Here is a 27,719-nt window from a genome sequence, read left to right as displayed (position 1 = left end):
TGTTTACGGAGATATAGTGCATGAGGGTAAGTTTTACTACTAGTTACGATAGCATGATGATGATGTTGATGATGCAAGACAGACAGCTCACTAGCTAGCTGCTAGCTCAGCAGAGCACGGGCTCGGGAGGGTGCGCAAGATGCAATGATGGTCGCACTCTTCGCTCTCGAGGATCACTCTGTGCTCCAGCAGGCAGCCGTATCCGTTGCCTACTAGGACGATGATCGTGGTACTCGCATCCTGTATACACTAGCATGCACAAACAACAACACTAGGCTGTGTTAGCCACTGGTGATATACGCGACGACTGTACTGATGTAGTATATGTAATGTATGTTTGCGCGGAGCATCATCCCTAACCTATCGCTCACGATGAGCAACAGCAAAACACGATCGAGTGGATTGTGCTTGCGTCTGCGTGTCTGTGCCTGTGGCAGTTGTACGTTTTATAGATTTTTTGAGGCAGTTTCGATTTACTTGGTTTTGATCTTACGGACGGATCCTTTCACAAACAGCTGAGAGCTGTCTCCTGTGCATAGAACGTTTCGGTAACCCTGCATTTTTATCCCTGTACGACTTGATGCGATCATGAAAGCCCTAAATGCGAACTCCGGACGAATCTCTCTCTCTCTCTCTCTCTCTCTCTCTACTTCTCCTTATATACACTTCGGCTTAGTTCTTTAACAAACGGGAACATCCTTGGGTTTTGGGAGAATGATATCCAGCGTGCTAACACAAAGGTAAGGATTTGACAGCTAGCTACAACTGTTTTTTTTGTCGGGCTTATTAACGGCGAAGCGTCCTTGAGGTTGGAAGTTAGAAGTGTAGTGTACTACCGCTACTGGTACCATTACCGAAATTGGTGCGATTTTGCTAACATTACTACCAACTACTATTAATACTACCACTTCCATTACGGCTACTGCTACAATGGATAATTCTACAGTTGGCAAACGAGTGGGCCGTAATCGTGGCCAATTGAAGTCCATCGGGGAGGGAGAACAAATGGGCAGGACTGACACCTTTTTCTTTTTTTTTGGCAATGGTAACTAGACACTTAATTGAGGGTCAATTTTTAAATAGACTCGAATACGACCAAAGTGGGCCATGACAACAAAACAAAAAAAATCACTGGATCGTCAAAATTGAAGCTAGTAAGGCAGCAGTAGGTACTGTGTGGTCAATTGGTATCGGTATGCTAGACATGAGCGCTATTGGGTTCGTTTAAAGATTAATGCACCCACCACCTAGTTCTATAGCATCGTATCAGGGGCGCGTTTCTGACCCGCGTGTTGTTGTAGTTGATTGTTTGCTTGTTCGTTTGCGGGCCTGCTGCAGACTTTGCAGAGTTTGCATTTCAATGTATATATGTGTGCGTGGGTGTGTGTTTGTGTGAGTGTGGGACTGAGACTACTTACGACTGATCGCCAGCTCGACGGTATCGTACACTATCGTTTTGTTCGGGTAGTACATGATGCACTCGTAGTGACCGGCATCGTCCGGTGTGACGTTCTCGAGTTCCAGCGTTTTACCATTGATTCTCGATCTCGCTGGTAGACCTCCTTCCCGGCGGACCCACTGGTACTGTGGGTTGTAGGTAGAAGAAAGAGAAAAAAATGATAAAACCAAGCGCAAGCAGTGATCCTCGCACGGTTCCGATATAAATCCGTGGGCTCATATGTAAAGCTGGCTCCAGGGATCACTACTCACTTGAACGTTCAAGAAAGCTGGTTGCCTCGATGGTAGCTGACAATCCAATCGGATCGTCGAGCCACGAGTCACTTCGTAGTAGCGCTTGCCATACTCAGGTTGATTTGGTACCATCTCGTTTCCTGTGGAATCGCACAAGACGATAAGAGTGTGAGCGATAGACAAATACAGACAGAAAGGAAAGAGAGATCTATTCCTTCCTCCCCCCACCGGAGGCTTTCTTACGGTTAACGATCACTTCGGCCGTTCTGGTAGTGTTTCCGTAGGCGTTGCGGGCTGTACAGTAGTAGCGCCCGGCGTCCTCCACCCGGATGCTGTAGAACCGCAGATAGTTGCCGTACACGTGTACGGTGGATGGCAGGCTACGGTTGTTGGCACCGTGCCAGTACGACGAGATCGGTTCTTCGCCCGTGACGTTGCAGTAGATGCTGACCTGATCACCCGGTAGCACCGTCATCGGCATCGGTGGGCTAAAGCTGATCTTGAGCGGTGCTATCACCTCCACCTGGATGCGCACCAGCGTGATCGGTTGCGCCGTGAGTCCGCGCACGATACAATCGTACAGTCCGGCCATATCGCGGCCCGCGTTCTCGATCGTTAGATTTCCGCCACGCAATCGCGAACCGTAGGGCAGAGGGCTTCCATCCGAGCGACGCCACTCCGTCAGCACGGTTTGCTGCTCCTCGGTACACGTCAGCGTTATCTGATCACCAAGGACGGCCGTGTAGTACTTGAACACGGGTTCATCCTGACGCCCCGGTGGTGGCGGTGGGTACGGTCGTGGACGTTCCGTCACTGCCGGCCTGTCATCGTCACCGCTGGGACCGATGTCACCGCGCTTCGGATCGACCTGCAGTGTCAGATACTGGGAGTCTTCACCGGCCGCATTGACTGCCCTACACTCGTACGTGCCAGCATCGTTCAGCTCGGCACGGTACAGCTGCAGTGTTACTTCGCGCAGTCCCTCGACTGGCGATTGGTACGCCGAACGGGAGATACCACGGGGTGGCGTTAGGGTGAGCGTTGGGGCCGGTTTACCGGTGGCCGAGCAGTAGATTGTGAAATCGTCGTTCTCGGTGATCTTGTGGTTTTCGTACGGTACCAGCGTTATCATCGGTGGTTGCAGCACTTCGATCGTGTTAGCTAGGGCAGCGGTTCCGGCAATGTTCTCCGCTCGGCACTCGTACTCACCGGCGTCCTCCAGTGTCGCTTCACGGAGCCTGTAAATGAAGCGCGTGTTAGTGTGCTTCTCGCAGGGGCAGTGTGCTGATTCTACTCACGTTATCACACCTTCAGCATCGTTGGTGAACCGAGTGGACAGAGGTTTGCGATCCTTTCGGACCCAGGTTATCGTAGGATACGGTACACCGGCCGAAGCGCGGCAGCTCAAGCGCACCGATTCACCGACCTTGATCGTCTGCGGTTCACTGGGGTACAGCTCCAGGACGGGTCTTTCGCGGCCTACAAAGAAGAGATTGAGGAGATACGTTAGTACACGTAGAATCAGAATCATTCGGTCATTTTCTACTGTAACGGAAGCTTCCATTAAGCTAATACAGCAATAATAATCCACAAAACACTACATCATTTACCGGTAATCGCTTCGAGAGCTTGCAATTGAGTGTAACAATAGAGAATCATCGTTAAAAATTGGTCACCTCATCTCACAATATTCATCGCATCTCACAATACTTACGATCAATCTCGATGACGGTGTAGGCACGGTCCATGCCCTCCTCATTGTTGGCCACACAGATGTACACACCACCGTTGCTCGGCTGGGCGTTAAAGATCCGCAGAACGTTGCTGCTCTGCTGCACGTTACTCTCGAACGGTTTCCCACTCAGCGTCCACTTGATCGTCGGGAACGGAGTGCCGGTGGCTTCACAGGGCAACGAAAAGTCCGTACCCTGTACCAGCATGTAGCTTTTGTTCAGTGGACTCACTCGTGGAGCGATTCTGTAATCAGAGAGCAGCAGATTAGTTCCGGATTGTTGTGGTTTCGCTGGCGCCCCGGGCTTGGGTACCTGTTTGGTTGCGGCGGGGTATCCTCGTTGATCACTACATCAACCGTCGACACCTTGACGCGTCCGGTTGGGAATTGTGCGGTACAGATGTACCGACCCGTGTTCTCCTGCGACGCATGTTCGATGATCAGGATCTCGTTGCGTACGTTCGCGTTCACTGGCAAACGCTGTTCGCCTTGCTTGGCCCAGGTCACTCGTGCGGACGGTGAGCACTGGCAGACGAGTCGAATCTGAGCACCTGGTTGACCATCGAAGCTGCTCGGCATAATTTCGACACGTTCGTCGATGTCGACTGGTGGAGGCAGTATCGGACCACCGGCCGGTCGGACGTACACCGTGAGCATAGCATCGGATTCACCGACATCGTTGCGAGCGAGACACCGATAGGTGCCAGCATCTTGCAGCCGAAGCGAGTTGAATCGCAGCAAGCCTTGATCGTTCAGGTTGATGTTGTAGGGCATCGGTTTATCGACGCGCTCCCAGATGATGTACGGTGTTGGGTAGCCGGAAGCGGTGCACCGGATCTCCGCTCGCTGATACTCTTCCTCATCGACAAAGTTGGACGACAGGGTCACATTCGGGGATGCTGGCACTTGTTCTGAGTGGGAAACGGAGCACAGTAATGTCAGTAACTCAGCGAACAGTCGAGTGCTTCAAGCTCATCGTAGTATTAAAAAGAAAAAAAAACACTTACCACTGACGGTAATAGTGACCTGTTTGTAGACCACCTCCGGTCCACTGCCAGCACGGCACACGTACGATCCACCGTCCGTGATCTGAATGTTGGTAATGATGAGCGAACCACGATCCGTGTAGGCGCGATCTGGCATACGGCCATTCTCCCGGTTCCACACCACCTCAAGCGGACGCTGGAATACGGCCAAGTGGTCCTTTTTTAATATATGCTCCCTTTTTTGCCCATTGTTTGCTTGGTTACTTACATTCGAGACGAGATGACGCGCCTGACAGTCGGCACGGAATTCGTCGCCTACTTCGACGATCTTAATCGAGGGAACGTTGATGGTTACCTCAATCACGGGATTCGCTGGTGTTACCGGCGGTCGAGTATCGATTCCTTTGGATAGTGAGACAGACGGAAAGATGTGGCAATGAGAACCGATTAGAATTAGCGGAGCGAACAGGACGAAGGCGCAGCTGTTGCCGCTGGATCGTGTGTTGATGTGTTAGATGACGATGATTAGTCTGCTGACTACGAGTGATATGTTCTGGTTAGTTACCGGATTATGATCTATGATTTGCCTACATTTTTAGCAGACTCTAGGGTCTAGGGACGCTACCAGGAGAGAGTAGATTCTACACAGAAGACGACATGTGGTTAGTCGGGAGATCGGCTCTACCACTGGCTCGAGTCTAGCTCAGCTCGTTATCGAGTTATAAGTAAAGCATTTAGGGAGCGATGCGTAACTCTCTACAAAGTCTAGTGAAAGCGGACTAGAGGAGCAACATATTGAAGTAGCAAAAAACCACCGACAAGCACACCTGTATGCGAACGCTTGTTCTTGTATATCAGGGCGACTTCGAGGCCCCCGTTATCGCACTTATGATGCTGCTCGTAGTGCTCGCTTGTTTCACTGCCGGCCAGCGCCATTTTTTGCGAGCATCGCAGCTTAATAGGAGTGGCACTAGTGCTGACTCTGACCGGAGCCGCGCGAAGTCCTGTTTTGGGTGGGTTGATGATGCGTGCAAGTGAGTATGAGTGTCTGTGTGCCTGTGTGTTATTTGCTGTTATCAGTGTACAATCGAAAGACTTCAATGCACGCGCGCGAGAGAGAAAAAGTTCATAAATATGTTACACCCTACGTCTTACCGCTCAATTCAGTGCCTGAGCGCCACTTTCTGAGTGAAATTCATAGACTGGTTCAATGTGTACGTGCTTGCAGAAAAGGGTTATAGTAAATGGAAATGCAAAACAATGGTTCGAAAAAGCAGTATCATTAATTCCATGCCGTTGTTAACCGAAACCACCACCGGTGTCTAGCGTGGTGGCATCCGCCATTTCCAGTGAGTGCAATTGCGAGTGAGAGTACGGGGTGCATGTGAAATGGGGGGAAAAGATTTTTAAAAGAAACCCGAGGAACACGCCCCGGTGTCCCGGTACCAGTGTGAAGGCGTGTGCAAAAGAAAACGTTAAGAAAAATCGAGCACCGTCTGCTCAGAGCGTATGGATCGGCGACTTCGAAGCAGCAGCGGAATACTTACGATTATCGCAGTTGTCACCGGTGTATCCTTCGCGACAGTTGCACACCACCTCACCACGTCCAGTCATCTGACAGGAGTCAGCGTTCTCGCATGGGCATCGCTTGCACGATCCCAGCAGGCCGGCTCGACGATCGTAATGGTCTCGATAGTACAGATCCTCACAGAGCTACGGAAAAGAGCATCAAGTTGAGTCAAAACCGTACACAGAATGGGAAGCTCACACTAAGATCGTACCTCGCAGCTGGTGCCACGATAGCCCTGTGGACAGCGGCACATCTCAACCTCCTCGGCCAGCCCGTTGTAGTTGCGCGTGCTCACAGCGGTTCCGAGCACAATATCGCTTAATCTCGAGGTGCGCGTCGATTCGCGGGTCGTAGCCCGGATCAGAATGTGGTCCAGGTTAGCGAGCACGGTCAGCAGATCACTCCTAGAGGCCGGGTACGACGAACGGCGGCTAATAACCGTCCAGTATGGCTCAAGCAGCGGTACGCTGTAGGTCTGTGGAGAAGCATAATAGATTAGTGATGGACACTCCTCACAGGGGCTCTCCTCAACTCACCCCATCGTCGTAGTGGTCACGGGACCACACCAACTTCAACCCATTGCCTATCAGAATGATATCCTGATCCGTCAACGGTCGACCACCGTCAACCTGCTGCGTAACCGTCAGATTAGCGCCGTACGACAGTATCTGGCTTCCAAGCACCTGACTCGGTAGATTCCAATAGTACGTCTCACGATCCCGGAACGTGTAGCTAATCTCGTTGATGCCCGGATTGATGTTAAAGTTATCCCGCACCAACACCTGCCCATCACGGTTCGCCAGACTGATCGTGTTGTCAAACTCATCGACCAACACCGGCAACTCCTCGCGGTACAGGTTCGAGCTACCGCACGACTTCGTCACACCCGAACAGAAACACTCCAAACAACCGGTCTCATGGCGCGTACTCAGCCCAAACGATCCCTGCCGGCACTGGTCACACCTGGTGCCCTCCACCAACTGTTTACACTCGCACCGATTGTTCTCGCAGCGTCCGGTGAATCCGCGCACATCGCAATCTCGCGTACAATCGATCGAAGAACCCGCACCAATTTCCGTACAATCGTATGGCGATCCACCGGTTGCGTTACCGGCGAATCCAGGTAAACAGAACTCACAGTTCGGGCCGTACGTATTGTCACGGCAACGAAGGCAAGCACCCGTCTGGGAGTCACACTCGTCCGAGTGTCCATTACACTGGCATCGTTCGCACAGCCCAAGGTACAGACCGTCCGGACCCTTGTAGTACCCCGGAGCACAATCCTCACACGACAGCCCGATGTGACCCTCCGGACACTGGCACTGTTCGACGGGCCAAGCCCGGGCACCACCACCACCGTACGGGTGATCGCGTGCAATGTCCAGACTGACGTGCGACAGGGCGGCCTCATTCGAGACGGTGTTGTACGTCGCCTTGATGAAGATATCACTAACGTTCGCTAGTGCCATCAGCAGGTACTCCCTGTTTACCGTGTTGCCGTCCTCGTAGTTTTGCCAGAAGTCTTCCAGGATCGGCACCGAGTTGGTACTTGAACCGACGGACGAGATTGCATTGTTGGTCCGGTAGTGATGGAGCTTGATTTTGTTACCCTGTGAGGGGGAGAAGTAGAGTAGAGGGAAAAAGGTGAAACTCCCAGTCCAGTGTCCAGTTGCGTGTTCACTTACGCTATGTAGCACCACATCCGGTGAGTTATTCCGTGACACACCACCGGACGAGTGAGGCGTGTAGCGGATCGTGTAGTTCAGCACTCCACCGAACGAAGTCAGCTTGTTGCCCAAGAACTGTGTCGGCAGTCGCCAGTAGAACGTTTCATCGCTGGCACCAAAGTTTCGGTAAACGATTTCACGGTTCGCAATCGGCAAACTGTTCGCCACGACCGACGGGTTGGTGTAGTCCGAGATGAGCGAGAAGGCCGAGCGACCATCGGCAAACGATGCCTGGATCGAGTCCCGGGTCAGCGTCGTGCTGCTACACTGGTTCGATACACCCATACAGAAACACTGGATGCAGCCCTTATCGTGCAGGTAGAAATGTTGTGCCGAACAGCGATCACAGTACTGTCCCTCGACATCCGGTTTACAGTAGCAACGGCCATCACCCAGGATACGCTCCGTACCGTACGAGTTACAGTTGGAGACGGGCCGTTCGAAGCATCCTTCACCGAGTGGATTTCCGACGTATCCAACATCGCACTCCATGCACCGCTCACCAGCATATCCACGGTCACAGCGGCACACCACGTTGTCACGGGAATCCAGATAGCAGGATCGTGCGCGTGACTTTTCACCCGCAACCGGACAGGGGCAGGGTTGACATGGGATACCCCGGTTCGGATCACCGTAGTACCCAGGGCGACACTCTTCCAACCGTGGCACACAGCGTCCCAACCAGGGGCCACTGCTCTGCCTTACGTAACCGGCTTCACAGCTCTCGCACGACAGCCCACGGTAACCCGGAGGGCAGCGGCACTCCTCGACGAGGGAAGCGCTACCGAGACCACGATCGTTGACCGCCGCCGAATCCATCATAATGTTAACCAGCTCAATGTTCCGTTCGACTTCATCGACGTACTGCATGCGGATGAGGATGCTTTCGATGTTGGCCAGCAGCATCATGATATCACCACGGCTTGCCACCGAGCGATCCTCTTTCATCCAGTGCCCGGGCAGCAAACTAACCGACACGTGGTTCTTGATGTCCGGATAGAACGTTTCGCTGTGCGTATAGAACAGTGTCACACCGTTGCCCTGTTGGGAGAAGAAGAGAAAAGCAGGATAAAGTCTGATCTTTAATCAGTCTGACAGGGACTAACCTTGAGGATAACATCCGGAGCGTTGATCGGACGGCCGTTACCATCGTACTCGACATCGTAGCGAATGGAACCACCATAAGATTTCAACTGATTGCCCTTGTACTCCTCCGGTAGCGAGTAGTACGGAGTACGCCGTCCAGGCACCAGATTGGTCAGTCTCAGTTGCACACCATGGCGCTGGGCCGTCAGATTGTGGTTCTCAAACTCTCCGATTACAAGCTCTCGGCGTCCTAACCACGGTCCCTCAACACCGACCACCGTCAGTGAGGATACCGGTGGCTTCAGCTACAAAAACAAACAGTGTGCGAGGTTAAGAGACGTCCAGATTGTCCGAAGCGTCGACAATACTTACCGCGTACGTGTACAGATCGGCACTGCTGCAAGTGGTCGCTACACCGAAGCAGAAACAGTTGATGCAATCGCTCGGATTGCGCGCCTTGCTGTTAAAGTATCCCTGCTGACAGACATGCCCCGCACTGATCACGGTGACGATCGTATCCGGTGACACAAAGTGTGTTCCCATCGAGTTGATGATCTCACACGAGTACGCACCGGCATCGATGGGCTGCATGTCACCGCACACCAACCGTCCGAATCCGTTCTCGCTCGTCGAGATACACTTTTCCGGCACATGGCCCCAGTTCAAACGCCATACAATCAGTGGCACCGGAACGGCGGTAGCACGGCAGGTGATATTCAGCACACCACCGGACTGGATCGTTAGCGATGGGGGCGGTGGTTGAATAACATTCGGAGCCACTGCGTGAAGGATAAGATTTTTGTTAGTGACATGAACACGAGATCACAGTAACGTTTGACTTACTGCAACCAACTTCGTCGGATTTATCGAAGCAATCGGGGTGCGTATCGCACTGGAAAGACTTTGGAACGCACTGACCATTACGGCACTGGAACTCGTCGTATCGGCACGGGGAGTTTGGTGGCAGTGTAGCGCAGTTCTCTTCATCCGAACCATCACCACAGTCCTGTTCACCGTCACAGAGCCACGTCTTCAGGATGCACTTACGGTTGGCACACTTGAACTGGTTCGGTTCACACTTGTGGTACACGCTACAGCTCGTCTCGTCCGAACCATCGTCACAGTCGCTGTTACCGTCGCAGATCTGTGACTTCCGGATGCACGCTCCGTTCGAACAGGTTGCCTCGTCGACGGCACACGCTGATGGTGGCCGTTCGTGAGATGCTGTGGAAGCAAACGGACAGACATTAGTCGAGGTGGACTCTCTAAGCACTGCGCTCGCAAGATGCTCTAGATCGGGGGTCTCAAACTCGTATTAGCTGGCGGGCAGCAGAAGAAAGTAACAATCAGTGCTCGCGATCATGACCAGAGCGAAGCCAAAACTGGTCGCCGCGCCGTGAAAACGAAATGATGTAGCTCGGTTGCCGAAACACGACGATGGAGGCGCCTTTCGAAATGGAGGCGCCTGGTAGCCAGTAAATTTTTTACCAATTTTTCATATATTCAAGGGTTTATAATAGAGATTGAAATTGCTAAATAACCCAGGAATTTTCTATTCCAAAATAAGCATAAAATAAAATTACATAAAACATAGAATTAAGGACCAAACCCAACATACACATACACCGCGTGGCGGGACGTGGCCGCGGGTCGCGAGTTTGAGACACCCCTGGCTCTAGATTATCGTAGGGACATTACTAACCATCGTGGATCGTCAGAAATGTAAACACAATTCCATCATCGAAAGCATAAAAAATGGGTGAATGGGCGAGAACAATTTAAAGAGCGAAACGTATTTCTACGAGAATGGCAAAACAATGGCCCTTGATGGGGTTTACCTGGTCCGTAGAATGTGTAGCCTATGTGTGGTACCGTACCGTACTTTAACGCATTGTTCTGTAGATTAAGGTACTTAATGTTCCACGCTTTGGTACCCACATCCCCGATCCGAATGATAGCGGCACAGAGTGGAATACGTAAAAGGACATTCAAGTTCTAGCCTAGTACTTGTTGGAATTCGATACCATCAAGTAGCGTCCAGATTACTTACATCTTGTTACCTGTAGGGTAACCTCCTTGCTACTACCGGGCGTTGATTTCGAGTATCCGACCGCTTCGCACACGTACGTTCCGCTATGATCCACCTGGGGAAACCGATCGTCATTTAAATGATTGAAACTTTTTTTTTGCGTTTGTTCGATTATGATTCGCACTTACCCGAATGTTCGGGATTTCTAGACGTCCATTAATATCGCGCGTACCCGGTGGCAATGGCAGTCCGCGGCCACGAATCCACCTGACCTTGGCGTGTGCCGGCCCCTCGTCACGACACTGGAAGACGACCTCGTTGCCTGAAAGATGGTGCACGAACAGAGTTGAAATGAGTCGCTTTGTCTTGGAAAGCAAATTATTCTCCCGCCAGGCGAGAGATGAAGTGAATTCACGATGAACTCGTTCTATGTACGGAAATGTATCGTAGTCCAATTGGTGTACTACGGGTGATCGCTAAAGAGGTAATTTTATGTGAAGAAGGCAGAATATACGGGAACATTGTATGGAAACCATTTATGGTTTTCTACAGTTGTTAGTTGGAGAAGGAATCGATATTTTTTAAATCATGTTAGATGAATTTAGGAAGCGTTTTCGATATTAGTATTTTGTGATAGCAGAAGGTGTAAGTAGGAAATTCTGTTCACTCTTCAGTGATCACAACAGGTCCGAATGGACGATCGTGGGAGACGGAGAAGGTCGTGCAGATCGTGCAGAAAGGAGAGGCATGCACCTTTAAAGACGAGCCATTCTGCTCGGTACTTACCCTCGTCAATATTCACTTTACAATGCAAGCACAAGTGATTAGAAAAGCGTATAAGAAAGGGGTAAGAAGATTGGCGTTAGGGCAGAGCGCAAAAGGTTTGTGTAAAGATAGAGATAGGGAGGGCATAGCAGCAAACAGCAGCAGTACACGCTTCACCACGCTTCAGATCAAAGTAAGATCAAAGGCACAGCAACCAAGGGGGGTCCTTCACCTTTGTCACTCTCCATACTTACCATCTTTAATGGTCTGATCTTCGGGAACGGTCCTCAGGTTGAGACCCTGCAGCTCCACTGACGGCGGTACGTCTGGATTGGTTGGAACAAGGCATGGAAAGACGGACGAAAAAAAAAACGGATTAGATGCAATCTGACACCCCCGGGGAAAATCACGTTTGGAGTTAACAATCGTGGCTCGGAAGCAACGCTTGGTGACATTAGTCAACTCCACACACCACTCAGGTCAGGTCAGGTCAAAAACCAATTCGCTTAGATGTTTAGTGTGAATTTTTGGCGTAGATGTCGATGTTGCACTGTTGAGAGGAGGAGAGCTGAGAGGAGGATAACGCTAGCACACCACAAAATCTTATCAATAATAATGGTGGATACCATTGGCGTGTTTAGGTTGTTATCAATCGAACGAGGTCAAGATATTATTTTACTTTATTATTAAATCGTTCCCAGCACTCTCGTTTGTTTGTGTCAAATTTGATTCAAGCATGCCCATCGTCGAATGCAGCTCTTTTCCATTTTAAAGATGCGAATTAATGTTGGATCCAATTCATTTGTATTAATGTTAGTGTTTAACGGTTCTACTTCAATTAGACGATTATCGCGAAGCTGAAAACTTGTTCAACGCCCAATCCGAAGCTGGTCAATCTTTTAGTAGAGAACTCCAGCTTACTGCGACAGGATTGGTGTCAAAAACTTACACGGAGGACAGTCAAGCTCATCACTAGTATCGAAGGGACAGTCTACTCTTCCGTTACACTTTAATGCAGAGTTTATGCAAGGTCCATTCTCACAGCGGAACATATTTGGACCGCAACTGACTGAAGAACGAACGTGCCGTGACCGAGGTAAGGATTTTTGTACATTTGAGACAAAGGACATCCGAATGCCATCGGGATCATGTCAAGGCCAGAACAGAACGTGTAGATAGGTAGAAAGTGTAGATACAGAAACAAAGAATGACAGCAACGGCAACGGAAAGAAACACAAGAGAAGCAAAACAAAAACTTACAACAATCGGTCTCATCACTACGATCGGGGCAATCGGGCCGCCGATCGCATCGCTGCTCGAGTCGGATGCAATGGCCACTGTGGCATCTCCATTCGTTGGGTCTGCACCCAACAGGTCCTATGATGGCACAGTGACCAAATGAGGACGGGAGTTTGGTTGGAATGTTAACATGCGCGAAACGAAAGTAAAAACATGAAATGGAACAAACGAAAGAATGGATGAATGAATGATCGAGCGAAATTGGTTGTCGGGGCTGGTACAATCGATGGGGCTCTCGAAGACAATACTTACTGCAACCGGCCTCATCGGAACCATCGGGACAGTCAATACGTTGATCACAACGACGGCCATCCGCGATACATTGACCACTGTTGCAGCGGAACTGATTTCGTGCACAGGAACCTATCGAGAGGAAGGGAGGAAAAAGGTTCAGAATGGGTTCAAGGGTCCGTTCGGCCAATACCTACAATTGCGCTCGTCGGAACCATCGCGACAGTCTGGACGTCTGTCGCAAACCTGCTGGTTAGAGATGCACTGACCATCGCCGCACGTGAACTCGTTGCTCTGGCAGGCTGTAAAGAATCGATCGATTGTCGTTTAGTGGACCTGGCAACATTCTAAACAAGTCTAACAGACGGACGGAAACGTTACGAAAGGATTTATAAAAAAGTAATAAACATATACACTAAACAAATCAAAACGAATCGATTTCCAAAAAAGAATGTAACAATAGAGAAAATCAAACCAACGGAGACCGAAGATCAGACGAAAAGTGATGCAGAGGAACCATAAAAGAAGGAAAACAAATTCCAAATGAATTCCAAAAATAGCTATTTCAAGTGAAACATCAATCAATGCCATAAACATCGTTGAAAGTATGAGAGAACGTAAAATATAACGGTACTTGCACCATTTTAAAAACTTAACAACACAATGCACAATTAAGAAATGTTTAAACGAATGAGAGATTTTTAATTTATGTTCTTAGTAAACTAAAATCCTTTCTACGTCATTCAAAAGAAGGGGAAAAAAGCCAATTGTTCTCCCTTTTTCTACGATTTCAAAACCGATTAGGCATAAGCTGTTGTGCACAATGCAAAAGGACATTCATTAAGGTAACTAAAGAACATGGAAAGCCATCCCGTTTCTATGATTTCTGCGGGTATTTCGGAGCATCAATTAGGAAATCTTAAACCATACTTCGAGCATGCATGTAGCATTCTATCAAAACGGAAAACACAGGCACAACAGATAGGAGGGCAGGAATGAGAAGAAACCGCCATTGGTACTACTACTGGTTATTAACCGAAACAGTTCTGCTCGTCGGAGAAGTCTTTGCAGTCGTAGAAACTGTCGCACCGCAGCGCAATGTCAATGCAAAAGTGCCCATCCAGACAGGTGAACTCGGTCTCATTGCAGGACCCTGTGGCCGTGTCGGATGCCCGTGGTGAGATGTGAGAATTGGTGCACAGTGGGTGAGAGTACAGTGGTGCAGTGCAGGCGTGACGATGAAGGGAAAACGAGGAGTTTCATTTGTTATTTTACAAATTCATTTGTTGATTTTTCAACCGCAGCCAGTGTACCAGCGTGTTGTGTGAGGTTTGTGGGTTGTTTTTGTCACAGCATAGATATTGAATCAATAGAAGACACACACAGACACAGAGAGAGAGAGAGAGAGACGTGGTTCACAAAAGTGGTGCGCAAGTGAGTGGCGTGCAATTTTTTTTTTTTTGGTGAAAAAAGAGAGATCACGAGAAGAAAGCGTAATTAGTGTGGGATAGGTCCGTGTGGTTACTGGATTGCTTTTTAACCAGACACTATCCTCGAACAGCGCTACCTCAGCACACCTTAAAGGACAATACTTACGGCAATCTTCCTCGTCGAAACCATCGGCGCAATCGCGACGGCGATCGCATCGCTGCGAATGGTCGAAACATGTTCCATCACGGCACACCAGCTGATTGCAAGGCTACAATCGAAATACAAAAGAGACAAAAATAGCGGACAATCTGTTTGTATGGCAAGCCAGATGCTCGCATTAAAATCTACTACTTACAGCAGGCGGACAATCGATCTCGTCGGATCGATCGTAGCAATCGCTTACACCGTCGCAACGCCTCTCGACCTCAATGCAGCTACCGTCGCGGCACTGGAACTCATCATCCGTACAGACGCCAACTCCTTTTTTTGTATCGTCCAAACGAAAATCAAACAATTATCCGGTGTTAGATACTTTCGGGAAATACTCAATGATGCAACCTTCGATTATCTTGGTCCCTTAATTTCTCATCGTCACATTTATTTTTCCCTAACCTGAGCGCTACACTTCCGGATCTCGACTTGAGGCGCGTTGATGTGTGCTGTGCACTAACGACAGGACTAAGTTTGGTTCGCACAATAAAAAATTACCTTGGTGGAGTCTAAACCACTAAAGCGTTATTGACAAATGCGACAGCGAAGCATCGGATTAAGACACGTTTAAAGACTAGCGATTACGACTGGCCAGCGGTGCCAAAGGTGTCATGCGCCTCAGCAGCATGTCATGTCCTACGAGCAGCAGTAAAACGTGAGGCGCCCACTTACCTTCACAGCTCTCCTCATCGGAACCATCGGTACAGTCCACATTACCGTCGCAGTGGAAATCGCCATTAATGCACACCCCATTTCTACACTGCCACTGGTCCGACAGGCAATCCGTGCGGTTGGCTGTGGTGGAGGAGCGTGGAAACATGTAAAACAGGCGAAAACTGTGTGTCAAAGGCGCGAGCGATCGTGTTAGGGCAGCTAGCAGATGGTGAGGGGAAGGGGGGAACCAATTGTTCCGTGCTGATAGTTGTGCATAAGCCATCGAGGGTGTTAATAAAGCGAACATTGCGAACACAACCTTTCCTTCCTACAGTAAATACCGCTACCGAGATATTAGTCAACAACACTCACATACATACACATACATACACTTATAAACAGGATAGAACACACATACACACGCACACGCACGCGGAGGTAAAGCGTAAACCAAGGCAATCGTATGTATTGGGACACTTACTACAGCCAATCTCATCGCTTCCATCGCGGCAATGGTTTACACCGTCGCAACGATGCTCCGGTGGTACGCATTGCTGGTCACTGGTGCAGCTGCACTCGTGCGTAAGTGGGCAAGTGACCGCGGAAGGACATTTTCATTGAGGAGGACAACATGGCCCAATTGCCAAACATTATGTACACGTGAGAAGGGAGGGAGTTCGTACGTGAAGACAGACAGTGCATACAGTACCGAAAAAAACGAAAGCAACAGAAACAGAAATCAATGATCAACACTATATACATCGAGGGTACAGGAGGGGACTGAGGAGAAAAGGAAAAGATGGAAAGGGTGACGGTGGGGTGTGGTGCGGGGATCGAGGAACTTACTGGAACGCATCACCGTGGCAGGTGATGCAGTTCTGCTCGTCTTTGCCATCGTTGCAATCAGGGACACCGTTACAATAGATCCGAAACTCGAAGCACTGGCCATCGCACGCGAACTCGCTTGTATTACATTCCTCTGCCGATGGTGTTTACGTGTGTTTGTTACAAAAAAGGGGGTTGGTGTGGTGGAGGAGGGGGAGGAAGAGGTGAATAATATATTTACAATGTTTCGACAAACTCCGATCGCACCTAGAACTAGTGTCATTACATGAGTATCAAACCGATATTAGCCAATAATGGATTTTACTTTCCGTTCCAATTTGTCAATCACAAGGAAGGAATTGTCCTCTGTTACTGATCCGGTCAAATAGAGCAACTTATTATACACTTTTTCCCATCATTACCGGTACCGTTGGATCAATAAATACAAAAGACTTGAACGAAAGGGCAAGTGACGAACCTCGAAAAACTTGTTATCAGTCGGTGAGTGTGGTTCTACTATCTGCCAATTGTTATGTGTTAGTGACGACGTATACTTTTACATTTTACATTGAATAAAAAAAGATCCATCAATATCCTTCTATCAAGAGTGAGGTTATGGTTCCCCACGCCTACTTTTCGATTACGGTATGCGTAATCGAAATAAATTAAAACAAAAGTAAGTTAAACTAGCTACCACTTGGTACCAAAACTCTGGACTACAACTGTTACAAGACACCCAAAACGTGTAGTACAGAGCTAGCGCCGGATGCATTTGAGATCCTAATTCCCTCTCGTCGTACGCCCGATGTCAGACATGCAAATTGACGACCCCATGCACCCAGTTTTAGTGAAATTCCTCTATCAGGGTGGGAGAAAGGTGTGCCCGGTTTCATTTCGACGATAAAGGTGAAAGAATTCCTTCCAAAAACGGGGGTTAAAGAAAGGGACCCATCTACCCTAGGCCGTGTGAAGGTGCGTGAATGAGGACAAGAAGTAGAAAGACGGAAACGGTCAAACAAATAAAATCACGCTATACCGTAGCTACAGCTCTCAGGCTCATCGGACTCATCGTGACAGTCGACGATGCCGTTGCAGCGCTTATAGTCTGCAATGCATATACCGTCGTTGCATTCGAACTGATGCTGGCCACAGCGAGACAGTGGCTTTGCGGCGCGGCCTACGAAAAAGATGACGATAGGAAAGGTGATGGCGGATCAAATCGAGACGGTAACGGTTTTTTGTAATAAAATTCCATCCCTCATTTAGACTCAGGGGATCTGGTTTTCACGGATAACTTTCAGGGGAATGAGCTCGTCACCCATTTTTTTTGCTAGCAAACTATATGCTACGTATGCTACAATGAATTTCACTAAACGTACATAGAGAGACACACGATGTTTGCATTCGTTAACAATGAGAGCATGTACAGAAGGGAAATGCAAATGCAAACAGTGAACAACACATACATTCAATGACATGGTACACAAGTACATCAACATAACAAAATGACAATAATGGCAAGATGCCAGGAATTATGCTGAGTTGATTTGATGAGCCCCTTTTCTTGTAAACGTTACGATTGAACCATAATGTTCAACCCGTTAACAGCTGGTCGGATTCCAGAGCCATTCCATTACTCACCACAAGCCATCTCATCGGTTCCATCCCTACAATCGGGGTTTCCGTCACATTCCATGGTCTTTGGAATGCATCCTCCATCGTAACACGTAAACTACGCCGAGTTAAGTCCAACGAAAAGAAATAAAGAAACGGAATGAACATAATGAAACTCAATAAAAATAATGAAAAACAAGTCATTCTGCGCGTGCACTAGTCGAAACTCCAATTTCGCCGTTCGTGGATATCCAACGCTAAAGAAAGCGAAAGGAGTGAGTGCCAGCTCCGTACCTCATGTGGTGCACAGGTTTTGTCACACTCTTCCTCGTCGGAATAATCACCGCAATCGTTATGACCGTCACAAATTCGATCGGTAGGAACGCAGTCTCCGTTTCGGCACGTAAACTCATTCTCGTAGCAGGCTTTAAGTGAAACGGAAAATGAAAAAATGGGAAATAAAGCAACGAAAATTAGCGAAAAAATAACAATTGAAAATTATGTAGTAAAAAAAAGACTTCATGAGAAAAGAAAGGCAAAAAAAGAAGAGAGAATAAAATCGTAATATCCCTGAAAACGTCAGAGCTAGAGCTTGGAGTAGATGGAAACCAAGTAGGCGTTCCAATCCGCCCGCCAAGCTGCTCGCAAAGATTAAGGTGTAGCCTACTTCGTTTGGGGCAGCCCTGTTCGTCCGATCCATCGCTGCACTGATGCCAGCCATCGCAGTGCTCCTCCATCGCTATACAGTAGCCGTTCTGGCAGCGGAACTCATGCGGTCGACATTCTGCGTGGTTTTTGAAGTGGTGGTTGTGGTGGTGGTGGTGGTGGATGATGGTAGCGAAGACGGCAACATGCAGCCGGGCAGCATGCAAGCAAGCAGAGTATATATAGGGAGTGTACGGGGAGGGGTGGGGTGAAAGAAAGAAATAGCGAGCGTCATGCTGATTAGTCAAATACGTAGGCCTAATACGGAGTAATCGTCCAGCCACCGAAGGAGTGCTGATAAGGAGCAAATGGGATACGCTTTGTATTTCGTTAGTCACGGGTTGTTAGTAGCTCGCTGAAAATGTGCGGGTTAATTACTGTGGGATTAGTTACTCGGATCGAATAGAACATTAAACAGTTAGTAGTGGTTAAGGGTGCTCTGAACTATCAACTTCATTGTAAGCTTTTACAAATCTTCTTTGGTAAGTTTTTTTTAATGATATTTACAAGCAATTTGATGAATTATTTTGGTACTGTCAAACAAGTCACGTTAATTAATTCAACTTTATAAGTTTTTAGGACAATTTATGTGTCAATATTCAAACTTGATTATTGCACCTTCCACCATAAATGCTTCATCGCCCTCCAATGATTTAACTTTAGGAAGAACTTTAAGGAAATGCCTCGGTAGTCATTCACCTACCAAATCTGGATTACGAGATGAAATTGGAAATGGAATGGATAACATTTCATTTCACCCTTGTTTTTATTAATAACGCAATGAGAAACGCAATGAACCTGCAGCACGAACGTATCATTGAAACGCAAAATATGATTTGCATGGACATAAACACAGACAATCGCTCAAAGGAGCATAGAGTAAGAGAGAGAACTCGCCCAGACATCCACAAGAAGGACACGTAGACGGACAGGTAGTCGAAAGCTGACACGAAAGGCAGAAGGGAAGGATTCTCGGCGGTGGAAGACCAGACCAGGAACCGTAACTTACCGCACACCTGCTCGTCGGACCCATCCTCACAGTCATACGCTCGATCGCAGTGCTTTTCGATCGGTATACACCGGCGGTCCGATCGGCACTGGAACTGATAGGACGTACAGTTTCCAGTCACTAGAATACACCGGTAGGATTAACGTAGAATGCGTTAGTGCTGTGCTATTGTTGCTGCGCGTCAATGCGCTCTTCCTGTCATCTCTCCCCTCTCTCTTTAGTTGGCTGTCGATAGCGCTTGAACGTAAAAGGGTGGGGTGCGACAGGAAATGGCGTATCGTTTTCGAGTCTCCAATCTCCTGTCAGCCCCAAAGACAGCCGTAGCCAATGGATGGGCGTACGCTACACTAATCAACGTTCGCACGCACTCCTTGCCTTGGGTGATAAGGACATCCAAGGGCGGGGGGGGGGGGGGGGGGGCAGTCCGAAACGAAAGTCAATTAATATCAATCAGACGGTACCGACCGACCAGAAATCGCCCGCCGAAAAAAGTATCCCCCTCCCTCCGAACGTTTGACACTCATCAAAACGAAGTCATGCAAACATGTCCGGGCAAGTGGCACTCAGCTCGCTGGCATAATGCGTCGCGTTTCGCGCGATGGAAATCGAAGCAGTCGTATGTAGTGACATGATGGAAAGCTAACGCAATGGCGTTATCCATCCACACAACAGAAGCAGTAGCAGCAGCAGCAGCAGGAGGTTCCTGTCAATCGTTGAACGATCCCGGACGGACATGGCATCGTCGCTACGTTCCGTTCGAAACGCATTTCTCTGCGTCCACCTTTCTGTCAGTGAAGTCGGCCTGCACCATTCTAACCTATAATTACGGCTACGATTTTTATACCATTTTACAGATTACGCCCGCTACCTGGACGATACCGGCGTGGTTTTTGGGGTCGGTGTCCAACATGCGAAAGTAAGCCAAGCATGCAAGCAGAGACCCCACACTGCACATGCATCACTAGCAGGCCCCTCTACCCATCTATCCAACGGCTACGGTGTTAAGCGAATACGCTACGCTACGTGCAAAGGTTAATGCAATGCTAATGATGGTAATGATCCCTGTGCTACGCTTCTCTTCACTTCCCCGCGCTTCTGGGTACTGGGGACAACTGGGGACAACTGGGGACAAGAGACCGCGGGCAGGTCAGAGGGGCGAAATGGGGCTTACTGGGACAGCTACGCTCGTCGGAAATGTCATCCGGACAGTCGATGTTGCCGTCGCACTTCTGCTCCAACGGAATGCACTGACCGTAGTCACACTGCCAGGTGTTCTTGGGGCACGCTGCGTCCACACAAGAGAATAGAAAGAGAGACACAGAGACGCAAATGAGGCGTCATATAGCGTGGTCATTCCGGAAAGGGAAATGAGTTGTTTTGAGTTGAGGGATCAAAAACCGAAAGGGGAAAATTTCAAAATTAAAAACGCTCCCCCAGAAGGGAAACCAAAAATGGGCGGAAGTCAGGACTACGGGGAAACGGGGATTGAACACCTACGGCAGCCGTCCTCGTCGGCCGTATCCCGGGGACAGTCGACCTTGCCGTCACAGCGGCCCAGTATTGACACGCACGACCGGTCACCGCACGTGTACTTCCCCAGCGGACAGAACCTCGAACCTTTCCTGCCCTTTCCTTGGAAGCAATCCCGATCGATGTCCGTCCGTGTTTGCGTGTGCGAGTGGTTCCAGCAGGTCCAGCAAATGGCGCGTTGGCAATGGTGTAGGCAAAGGGTTAGCAAAGAGTAATGAAAACCGTTGATTTGGCGCGAAATCGGAGAAATATATGTGATATTAGCCCGGTCCTGAGGGAGGGACTTCGGCAGCCACCTGTCTTTTACCTGTTGGTGTCACCTGTGTTGTCGGAAAAAAACTCATCGCTACGTTACGCTTGAGCTTACCTGTGGTTAGACAGTTTTCTTCGTCCTCGCCTTCGGCACAATCGGCACGTCGGTCGCAGCGTGATTCGGCCAGAATGCAGGTTCCATCATTGCACTCAAACTCCGAAACCGGATCGCAAGGACTCTCTTGTACTGTAGAAATGGCAAGAAGTCATTCACAGATTTAGCTCGATCGGGTTTGTGCCGGGGAACCGGGATTACTTACCGCATTCATTATCAGTTTCATCCTCTCCATCCGGGCAGTCTGTGTAGCGATCGCAGCGCTTCTCAAGCGGTATACAACTGCCATCTCCACAGGTGAACTCGTCGTCGCGACACACTGCAAGAAACGAACAAGTCAATGGTGAACAGTGAATAACATATCGGATTTTAAACGGTTTTTTCCCGGAACTTCTTCATCAAGAGTGTTGCAAAAGCGATCCGGTGTCACGTGCCAACGGCAAAAGCAGCTTTTGGGGGGCTCGAATCTGATATTTGGAATCGCGACCCACTTCTCGCAAAGCCCCACGGAAACCGCCCACAACCAACTCCGTTATGGGCGTGCGAGATCATGAGATGGCATTACACGTTGATCCCATATTTGTATTCCACGGGAACGCGAATGTGTTCGCCCGATGCTCGATTTCCTCGTTCTTTATGATATGAACATGGAATAATAACGAGCGACCTGGAGGGGGTGGTTTTATGTAGCTTATGTTCTTGCTATGCCCTCGCCATATTCAGGACAGGAACGTAGAACGAAGCAAAGTCGCGTGTTGGAACAACAAATTTTTCAAACTGTAGCTGATGGTCCATTCCACCACAGCCCTCGCTAATGGTTCTGATAGAGGAATTGCATCATCAGGTTTAAACGTTGCAGTGTCGATTGATGCAGTGGATGGCGAAGGCCAAGTTCAGCGCCCACAAAACCGCTAATTGTCGCTAATTGGAGCATTGATTCTAATCGACCTTCCCTATCGTGTGTATGCGAGAGCGATTGATGACCGAGGCGAGACAAGCTCTTCATCGTGAATAGAAATTGCAAACAAGGGAGATCATCATGTGCATTCAAATTGGCCTTCGAGCGAATGAGAAGTGTAGTGTAGGGAATGGCTGCGTTGTGTATGTTTCATTTATGTTTCGCCTTGAATCATAATTTATTTATGTTTCTTTACCACTAGCCTAAAGCGTTTTTAGGCCATTATATTTCAAATAGTCTTCTATCACATGAAATACTTTAGAAATTTGTTTCTTCTGTGGAAGTAAAATAGAATTTGATCTAAAAAAATACCTATAAAACCCTAATGTCCACTGATTGTAACGTTCACAGCCACCTTAGATTTAGAGAACGAGAGTAGAATCGAGCAAATTACAACAAAGATGACAGGTGACAGCTGGCAGGATTAACTACGCGACCATCGTGTTCCTTCACAGGTTTTTTCGGAAGAAAACAATTTGCCAAACTCATCACCTCCACACTCGCCAGTTCGAAATAGTTTCACATTTTTCACGCGCCCAGGATATACCCCATATCTGGCTGCGACTGGCGGCGGCGGTCAAAGCACTCGGAAGCTCGGGAGCCGTAATTCGATCTGTGCAATCGTTTCCGCGTGTGTTCCCCCCCCCCCCCCCCGGGGGCGTGAAACTGGAACGCACTATTGCGCCATTGATATTTGATCGACGGCGCTCCGTCCGTCGGCGGGAACGCATCGATCCACGTCCTCTTCACTCGAGTGCTCGAAGCGTTCGGCGCTTCTGACACCACTTCTGCTTCAGCGGTGGCCGGTAGTTGTTTTGGCATTTTTTTTTTTGTTTTTTTTGCTTCCCTGGGAACTTTTTACCGGTCGCCGTCGTTGTCGTCGTCGTCAGGCAATCGACGCCATGTTGGCTGGATAGGATGGATGCAGACCAGGTCGTCCAGGACGTTTCCATGGAACATCTCCCGATCGTGGAATCCGTAGCACCGAGAGCGCAGAGTCTATGGTCCGAGTTTGGGAAGAATCCTTACCGATGCTTCTTCGAATTTCCCACCGTGAATCCAGGTCGCAGCACGAGTTTCAAGTTCGCTCCATCGCTTCAGCCCGCAAGGTTGAAGGTTAGGAATGCTGGGCATCGTATTGTTCGGAGAAGCGAATCCACCGCCGAGGAAAACAGATCTGCAAGTCTTCTGCGCGGTGTTGAAGGTGAACTATATTGGGTGTTGAAGGTGAACGATGGGCTGCAAGCCGCCTTGCATCGTTTTGCATCGCATGGCCTACTTCACCTCTGGTGCCGGACCTTTCAAAATCGATAAAAGTGTCGTGGATGAAGCGGGAGCGAACCGGAAAAGGGCGCTTAGCCATGTTGGGCTTGCTGACCCACCTGTTGTGGTTGATGATATGGGTAGCACGCGGCGGTAGCAGACAAGAAGCCACCCATCATCATATCCTGCTTCAGCAATCCCTCAAACACGACTGTAGCATGTTCGAAACAGGTTGGTGCTGGCGGACGCTGTACGGACCGATTTAGATTCTTTGAATTCACCGCAAAAGTTGAAGCGAGAGCACCGGCCACCCTAGTGTATCCTGTTTCACGTGAACAACAACAAATTCAACAAAACCTCCACACACGGCAGACACTACCATCACCATCACCAAGGTTCGCGGGTGGGGTATATGGCCATTTGAGCCCGGTGTTCTATTGCATTACACTCCCGAGCTTTCTCGTCGCCGTTCGTTCATCGTACACCGCGCCATAGTGTACCCGGTGGCTGTCTGCACTATTCCATCAACGAACCAGCCAGCAAATCCATCTTTCCACCACGGCACTAGGCACGGTGAACACAACAATTTGACCTCCGCTCGCTGTAATCCAATCGAGTCGACGAAATTCAACGGCCAAAAATGGTTCTCTGCCCGCTGCAGACGCTTCTTTTGTGCTGTCTGGCCTCTCTAACCATTGGAGGAGCTTTTCTTTTCTTCTTTTCCAGGGACCGGAACCCAGGACATGCTCACGCTGTTTGCTTCTAGACACGCGCCTGCATCGAGCAACGAGATACTCCGCTCGCAAGCAACAGAACATTGAACGCATTGGCATAAACTTTAAGAGACCAATTAGAGCTTCGTAAGGAGCAAGTTTTTGGCTGAGAAAAACGGTGGCCACACATGATTAGAATATGGATGTTTCGTATTGCTCGTCCATTCGGAACATTCACGAAGCATTGTGTCAACAACCTGTGGTCCGTCATTCAAAACTAATTTGTGGTGGCATTGAGCGAGCATTATGCATGCCCGGTAAACGCGAATGTTCATCGAGCAACAACAATAAAACGGAATTCCCTGACCATTGTGTACCGTGGAGCTAGCGACGTGTGACAACAGGATATTGAAAAAGTTCGTTCGTTTCGTGCATTCAAACGCTACCGCTAGGGTGCCAACGGACGAGCGTTTTAGGCTAATGAAGTCGAAGCGTGCCCGCATCGTCTGGCCGATGGGGTTCATGGTCGACGGAGGAAAGTGTCCTTTGACCCCGCTCCGGCCATGACGTGACATGAATCCGCGGGCGACATGCATGAGATGCACAAACGCCAGGTAGCAGGTCCGAGTTATTCACGCTTGGTCGATAGGATGGAACCGCGGAGGGAGTTTTGCGGGAAAAAAACAGTTGTTCGGAAATCGAATACCAAATACCTTACTCATTCAGCTGGAGTTCCTGGAGCTGCACAAACAAATTGATTTTTGAGGGGGAAAATATGCTAAAAAGAGTATTTTTTTGATCTACAAACCGCGAACGCATCAATTAACGCGACTATCCAACTCCAACAGCAGATGCCTTCCATGCGTAGAGCATCTAATGAGCGGATTGTCATTCATGGCGTCGGAACTGCAAGTAAACTTCTCCCAAGCTGCGCGTTCAAGTAGGTAGAGCCATCCAACCGGCCATTTCTTATCATCGTCGACTCGTTCTCCACCGAGCCATCGAGTGGCATGGCAAGGAAAAGTGTAAACCTCATTCTCGACTCCCGTCGACTAGCCAGACAGCAAGCGAACGGCAAACGGTATGTGCCGAGTCGTCGACCACGATGCGACTTTCGCGACTTTCTGTCGATTCATCATTTCCTGAAGGGCAGCAGCACACACTGCCCGCCACCTCATGGCCACCCTCGATCAGGTCGGCCGAGGAATCCTTGTTCTCACGCAAGAGCATTGAAAGGCGAAGCTGGCTGGTGCGGTAGCAAATTTACACCAGAAATAGGAGTCGCGGGTCGAATGCGACGAATGCGGGTGCGGTGTTTAACGGGACCGGTTGCGCCAAACGGAGGGCCAAACAACATTCCGCGGAAGAGATGCACCCAGAAAAGTGGCTTTTTGCCGACGAGGTGACGAATAATTATCGCACCCAACCTTTGATCTCTGATGCTGCTAGCCGAGGAGCCGTGCAGAATGGGAAGCTACTGAGCGGGCGAAGGGCAGCTGAGAAAAAGTAAGTTGCAGAAGCAAGTTGAAGAATAAAGAGTGTGGATGGGTTGTTGGAGATGGATGTATTTACTCTCTTCACTTCTGGGCAGGGGCTAGGTGCAAATTAGTATGCACATTAATTCAATTTGCGCTACCATCTAACGGGCACGCAAACTCTTAAAGTTTTGTAAATCTCAGCTGGATCTTAAAGTTTGAACGAACTAGAAATGCAACTGAACAGAGTATTATTTTACCAACATGTGCTCAATGTAATTTGGTTAAATAACTTCCATTAGATTGTACAAAAATCCGGAATTAAATAACAAAACATGTGATCAGAGCATACGAATGATAAAAGCCGCATTACTTCCATCCAACGTTTCGTGAATCCATCGCTCTGGCTTCAGAACACGGTAGACTACTTCACCCCTTCCTCCAAAGACCATCCCATTAATAATAATAATTCTACTTTATTATCGGCATCGGTATCCACCGCAAAAGGCGAGGTCCGACGAGGATGATGAATATTCCTGCCGAAACTAACCACGGCATTCAGCCGCGGCCGTCGTCGACACACTCGCAAACGTTTAAATGGAAGGGATAAGCAAGAATCCAAACGGGCACGGGTCGCCCTTTTGGTAAGTGCTCCACCATAGCGGTACACCATAAATGTCTACATTTGTAAATCGTCCAAAATCGATGAAGGTCGGTCTAGGGGGTCGGTTCCAAATTGTTTTTATTCTCCCTTTAGATAAATGCAACCAAATGAAGCCAGGTTGTTCCAAAAAACCCACACCTACACAGTCCAGAAGCAACACTTGTACGTCGAGCATGGAACGGATAGTAATGAGCATCATCAATGGTTAAAGTAATGGCGAAATGGGAGGTAGCTAGGGACGGGGGATCAACAACAACGGGGCCACGCCACGATGCCACGTGACGGTAAACAATTTTAGAGCACGCCAACGTTCGCGACGTTCGTTCATCGACGACTAAATGCAAATCAAACAGGATCCGATTATGCCACCCACCGTGCCCAGACACGCACACGCTTCGGAAGCGGTAGTTACCGAGCCCATCCTTTAATCGAGAGCACTCTGGCCGCCGCCAAGTCTTTTTCACCGGCCACCGCGCGTGTGCGTCAATGGTAAAGCCGACACAAATCATCGCAGTACCGTTCATGGATTATGGATCCTCGGTGGAAGCATAATTTGTTTCAATCAGTCAGTGCTGCTGGCAAAGGTGCTGGAGTACTGGAGCAGCAAACGAGCGGGACTTACAGATGTTTGCCGGGGAAAAAGGGAAGTAACGGAATTTATTGTTTTTCCATTTGGTACATCCGTCGTCTAGACTCGTCGGCTTGCCACGCGGCCGCGGCTCGTGCTATTAAAAGGTAGAATACGGGAACGTTCAATTATACGGAGGAGAATGATATTCCGACTGGAGTGCTCGTGGCCTCGTGAGGGCTTTTGCGGGCCGGGGGTGGCTCCCTTGCATTGATTTCGGCGCGCCAGCCGATTTTGTGGTGGAAAACTGGTCGAAAAGAACACAACTAACTCTCATCTAAACGGTCCGCTAAACGCAAGGCACACTAGCTCGGTTGTCTCGGGAACCATTTGTAAGATTGGATACGCGGCTGGGCACCAAAGGGGTTGCTGCGATGCAAGTAATTGGATAAAGTTTTTTCCCATGCCATTTTCATGTTTGTTTTGACGACGCCAGAATGGACGGAACTGGGAACTGGGAAAAATGGGTGAAAAAGTAGGAAAAAAGACCCCATACCGGAATGGAATGAATATTAGATCATTATTTGTTGCACTGATACACAGTCGGGTGTTCCGT

The 27,719-nt window shown here is 49.0% G+C and overlaps 1 protein-coding gene across 17 annotated transcripts in view; it reads right to left on the bottom strand.

The window, feature by feature from the left end:
• Window positions 1-27,719, bottom strand: part of LOC126571351 (basement membrane-specific heparan sulfate proteoglycan core protein) — an 88,207-nt gene that overhangs the window by 9,577 nt on the left and 50,911 nt on the right. For 6 of the 17 annotated variants that reach the window (XM_050229766.1, XM_050229765.1, XM_050229767.1 and 3 more), the window contains 36 exons: window positions 21,668-21,781; window positions 21,463-21,594; window positions 19,566-19,685; window positions 18,519-18,635; window positions 18,146-18,276; window positions 17,879-17,969; window positions 17,274-17,414; window positions 16,259-16,391; window positions 15,894-15,982; window positions 15,431-15,553; window positions 14,904-15,028; window positions 14,714-14,816; window positions 13,315-13,419; window positions 13,139-13,249; window positions 12,848-12,964; window positions 12,537-12,656; window positions 11,842-11,913; window positions 11,609-11,623; window positions 11,011-11,144; window positions 10,844-10,937; window positions 9,637-10,017; window positions 9,166-9,572; window positions 8,814-9,098; window positions 7,666-8,748; window positions 6,517-7,590; window positions 6,192-6,455; window positions 5,958-6,123; window positions 5,238-5,414; window positions 4,679-4,812; window positions 4,432-4,606; window positions 3,738-4,335; window positions 3,407-3,669; window positions 2,991-3,171; window positions 1,936-2,930; window positions 1,711-1,832; window positions 1,419-1,584 (listed from right to left, as the gene is read on the bottom strand). In XM_050229766.1, the coding sequence (XP_050085723.1) occupies window positions 1,419-1,584; window positions 1,711-1,832; window positions 1,936-2,930; window positions 2,991-3,171; window positions 3,407-3,669; window positions 3,738-4,335; window positions 4,432-4,606; window positions 4,679-4,812; window positions 5,238-5,414; window positions 5,958-6,123; window positions 6,192-6,455; window positions 6,517-7,590; window positions 7,666-8,748; window positions 8,814-9,098; window positions 9,166-9,572; window positions 9,637-10,017; window positions 10,844-10,937; window positions 11,011-11,144; window positions 11,609-11,623; window positions 11,842-11,913; window positions 12,537-12,656; window positions 12,848-12,964; window positions 13,139-13,249; window positions 13,315-13,419; window positions 14,714-14,816; window positions 14,904-15,028; window positions 15,431-15,553; window positions 15,894-15,982; window positions 16,259-16,391; window positions 17,274-17,414; window positions 17,879-17,969; window positions 18,146-18,276; window positions 18,519-18,635; window positions 19,566-19,685; window positions 21,463-21,594; window positions 21,668-21,781 (8,658 nt within the window). The remainder of the gene's footprint in view (window positions 1-1,418; window positions 1,585-1,710; window positions 1,833-1,935; window positions 2,931-2,990; window positions 3,172-3,406; window positions 3,670-3,737; window positions 4,336-4,431; window positions 4,607-4,678; window positions 4,813-5,237; window positions 5,415-5,957; window positions 6,124-6,191; window positions 6,456-6,516; window positions 7,591-7,665; window positions 8,749-8,813; window positions 9,099-9,165; window positions 9,573-9,636; window positions 10,018-10,843; window positions 10,938-11,010; window positions 11,145-11,608; window positions 11,624-11,841; window positions 11,914-12,536; window positions 12,657-12,847; window positions 12,965-13,138; window positions 13,250-13,314; window positions 13,420-14,713; window positions 14,817-14,903; window positions 15,029-15,430; window positions 15,554-15,893; window positions 15,983-16,258; window positions 16,392-17,273; window positions 17,415-17,878; window positions 17,970-18,145; window positions 18,277-18,518; window positions 18,636-19,565; window positions 19,686-21,462; window positions 21,595-21,667; window positions 21,782-27,719) is intronic. The other 11 variants (XM_050229777.1, XM_050229783.1, XM_050229774.1 and 8 more) reach the window with 10 other exon arrangements.

Source organism: Anopheles aquasalis, chromosome 2, assembly GCF_943734665.1.
Source record: "Anopheles aquasalis chromosome 2, idAnoAquaMG_Q_19, whole genome shotgun sequence".
In the NCBI taxonomy this organism is placed as follows: domain Eukaryota; kingdom Metazoa; phylum Arthropoda; class Insecta; order Diptera; family Culicidae; genus Anopheles; species Anopheles aquasalis.
The sequence above is the reverse complement of the archived record's forward strand: the minus strand, read 5'-3'. Positions and strand labels throughout refer to the sequence as shown.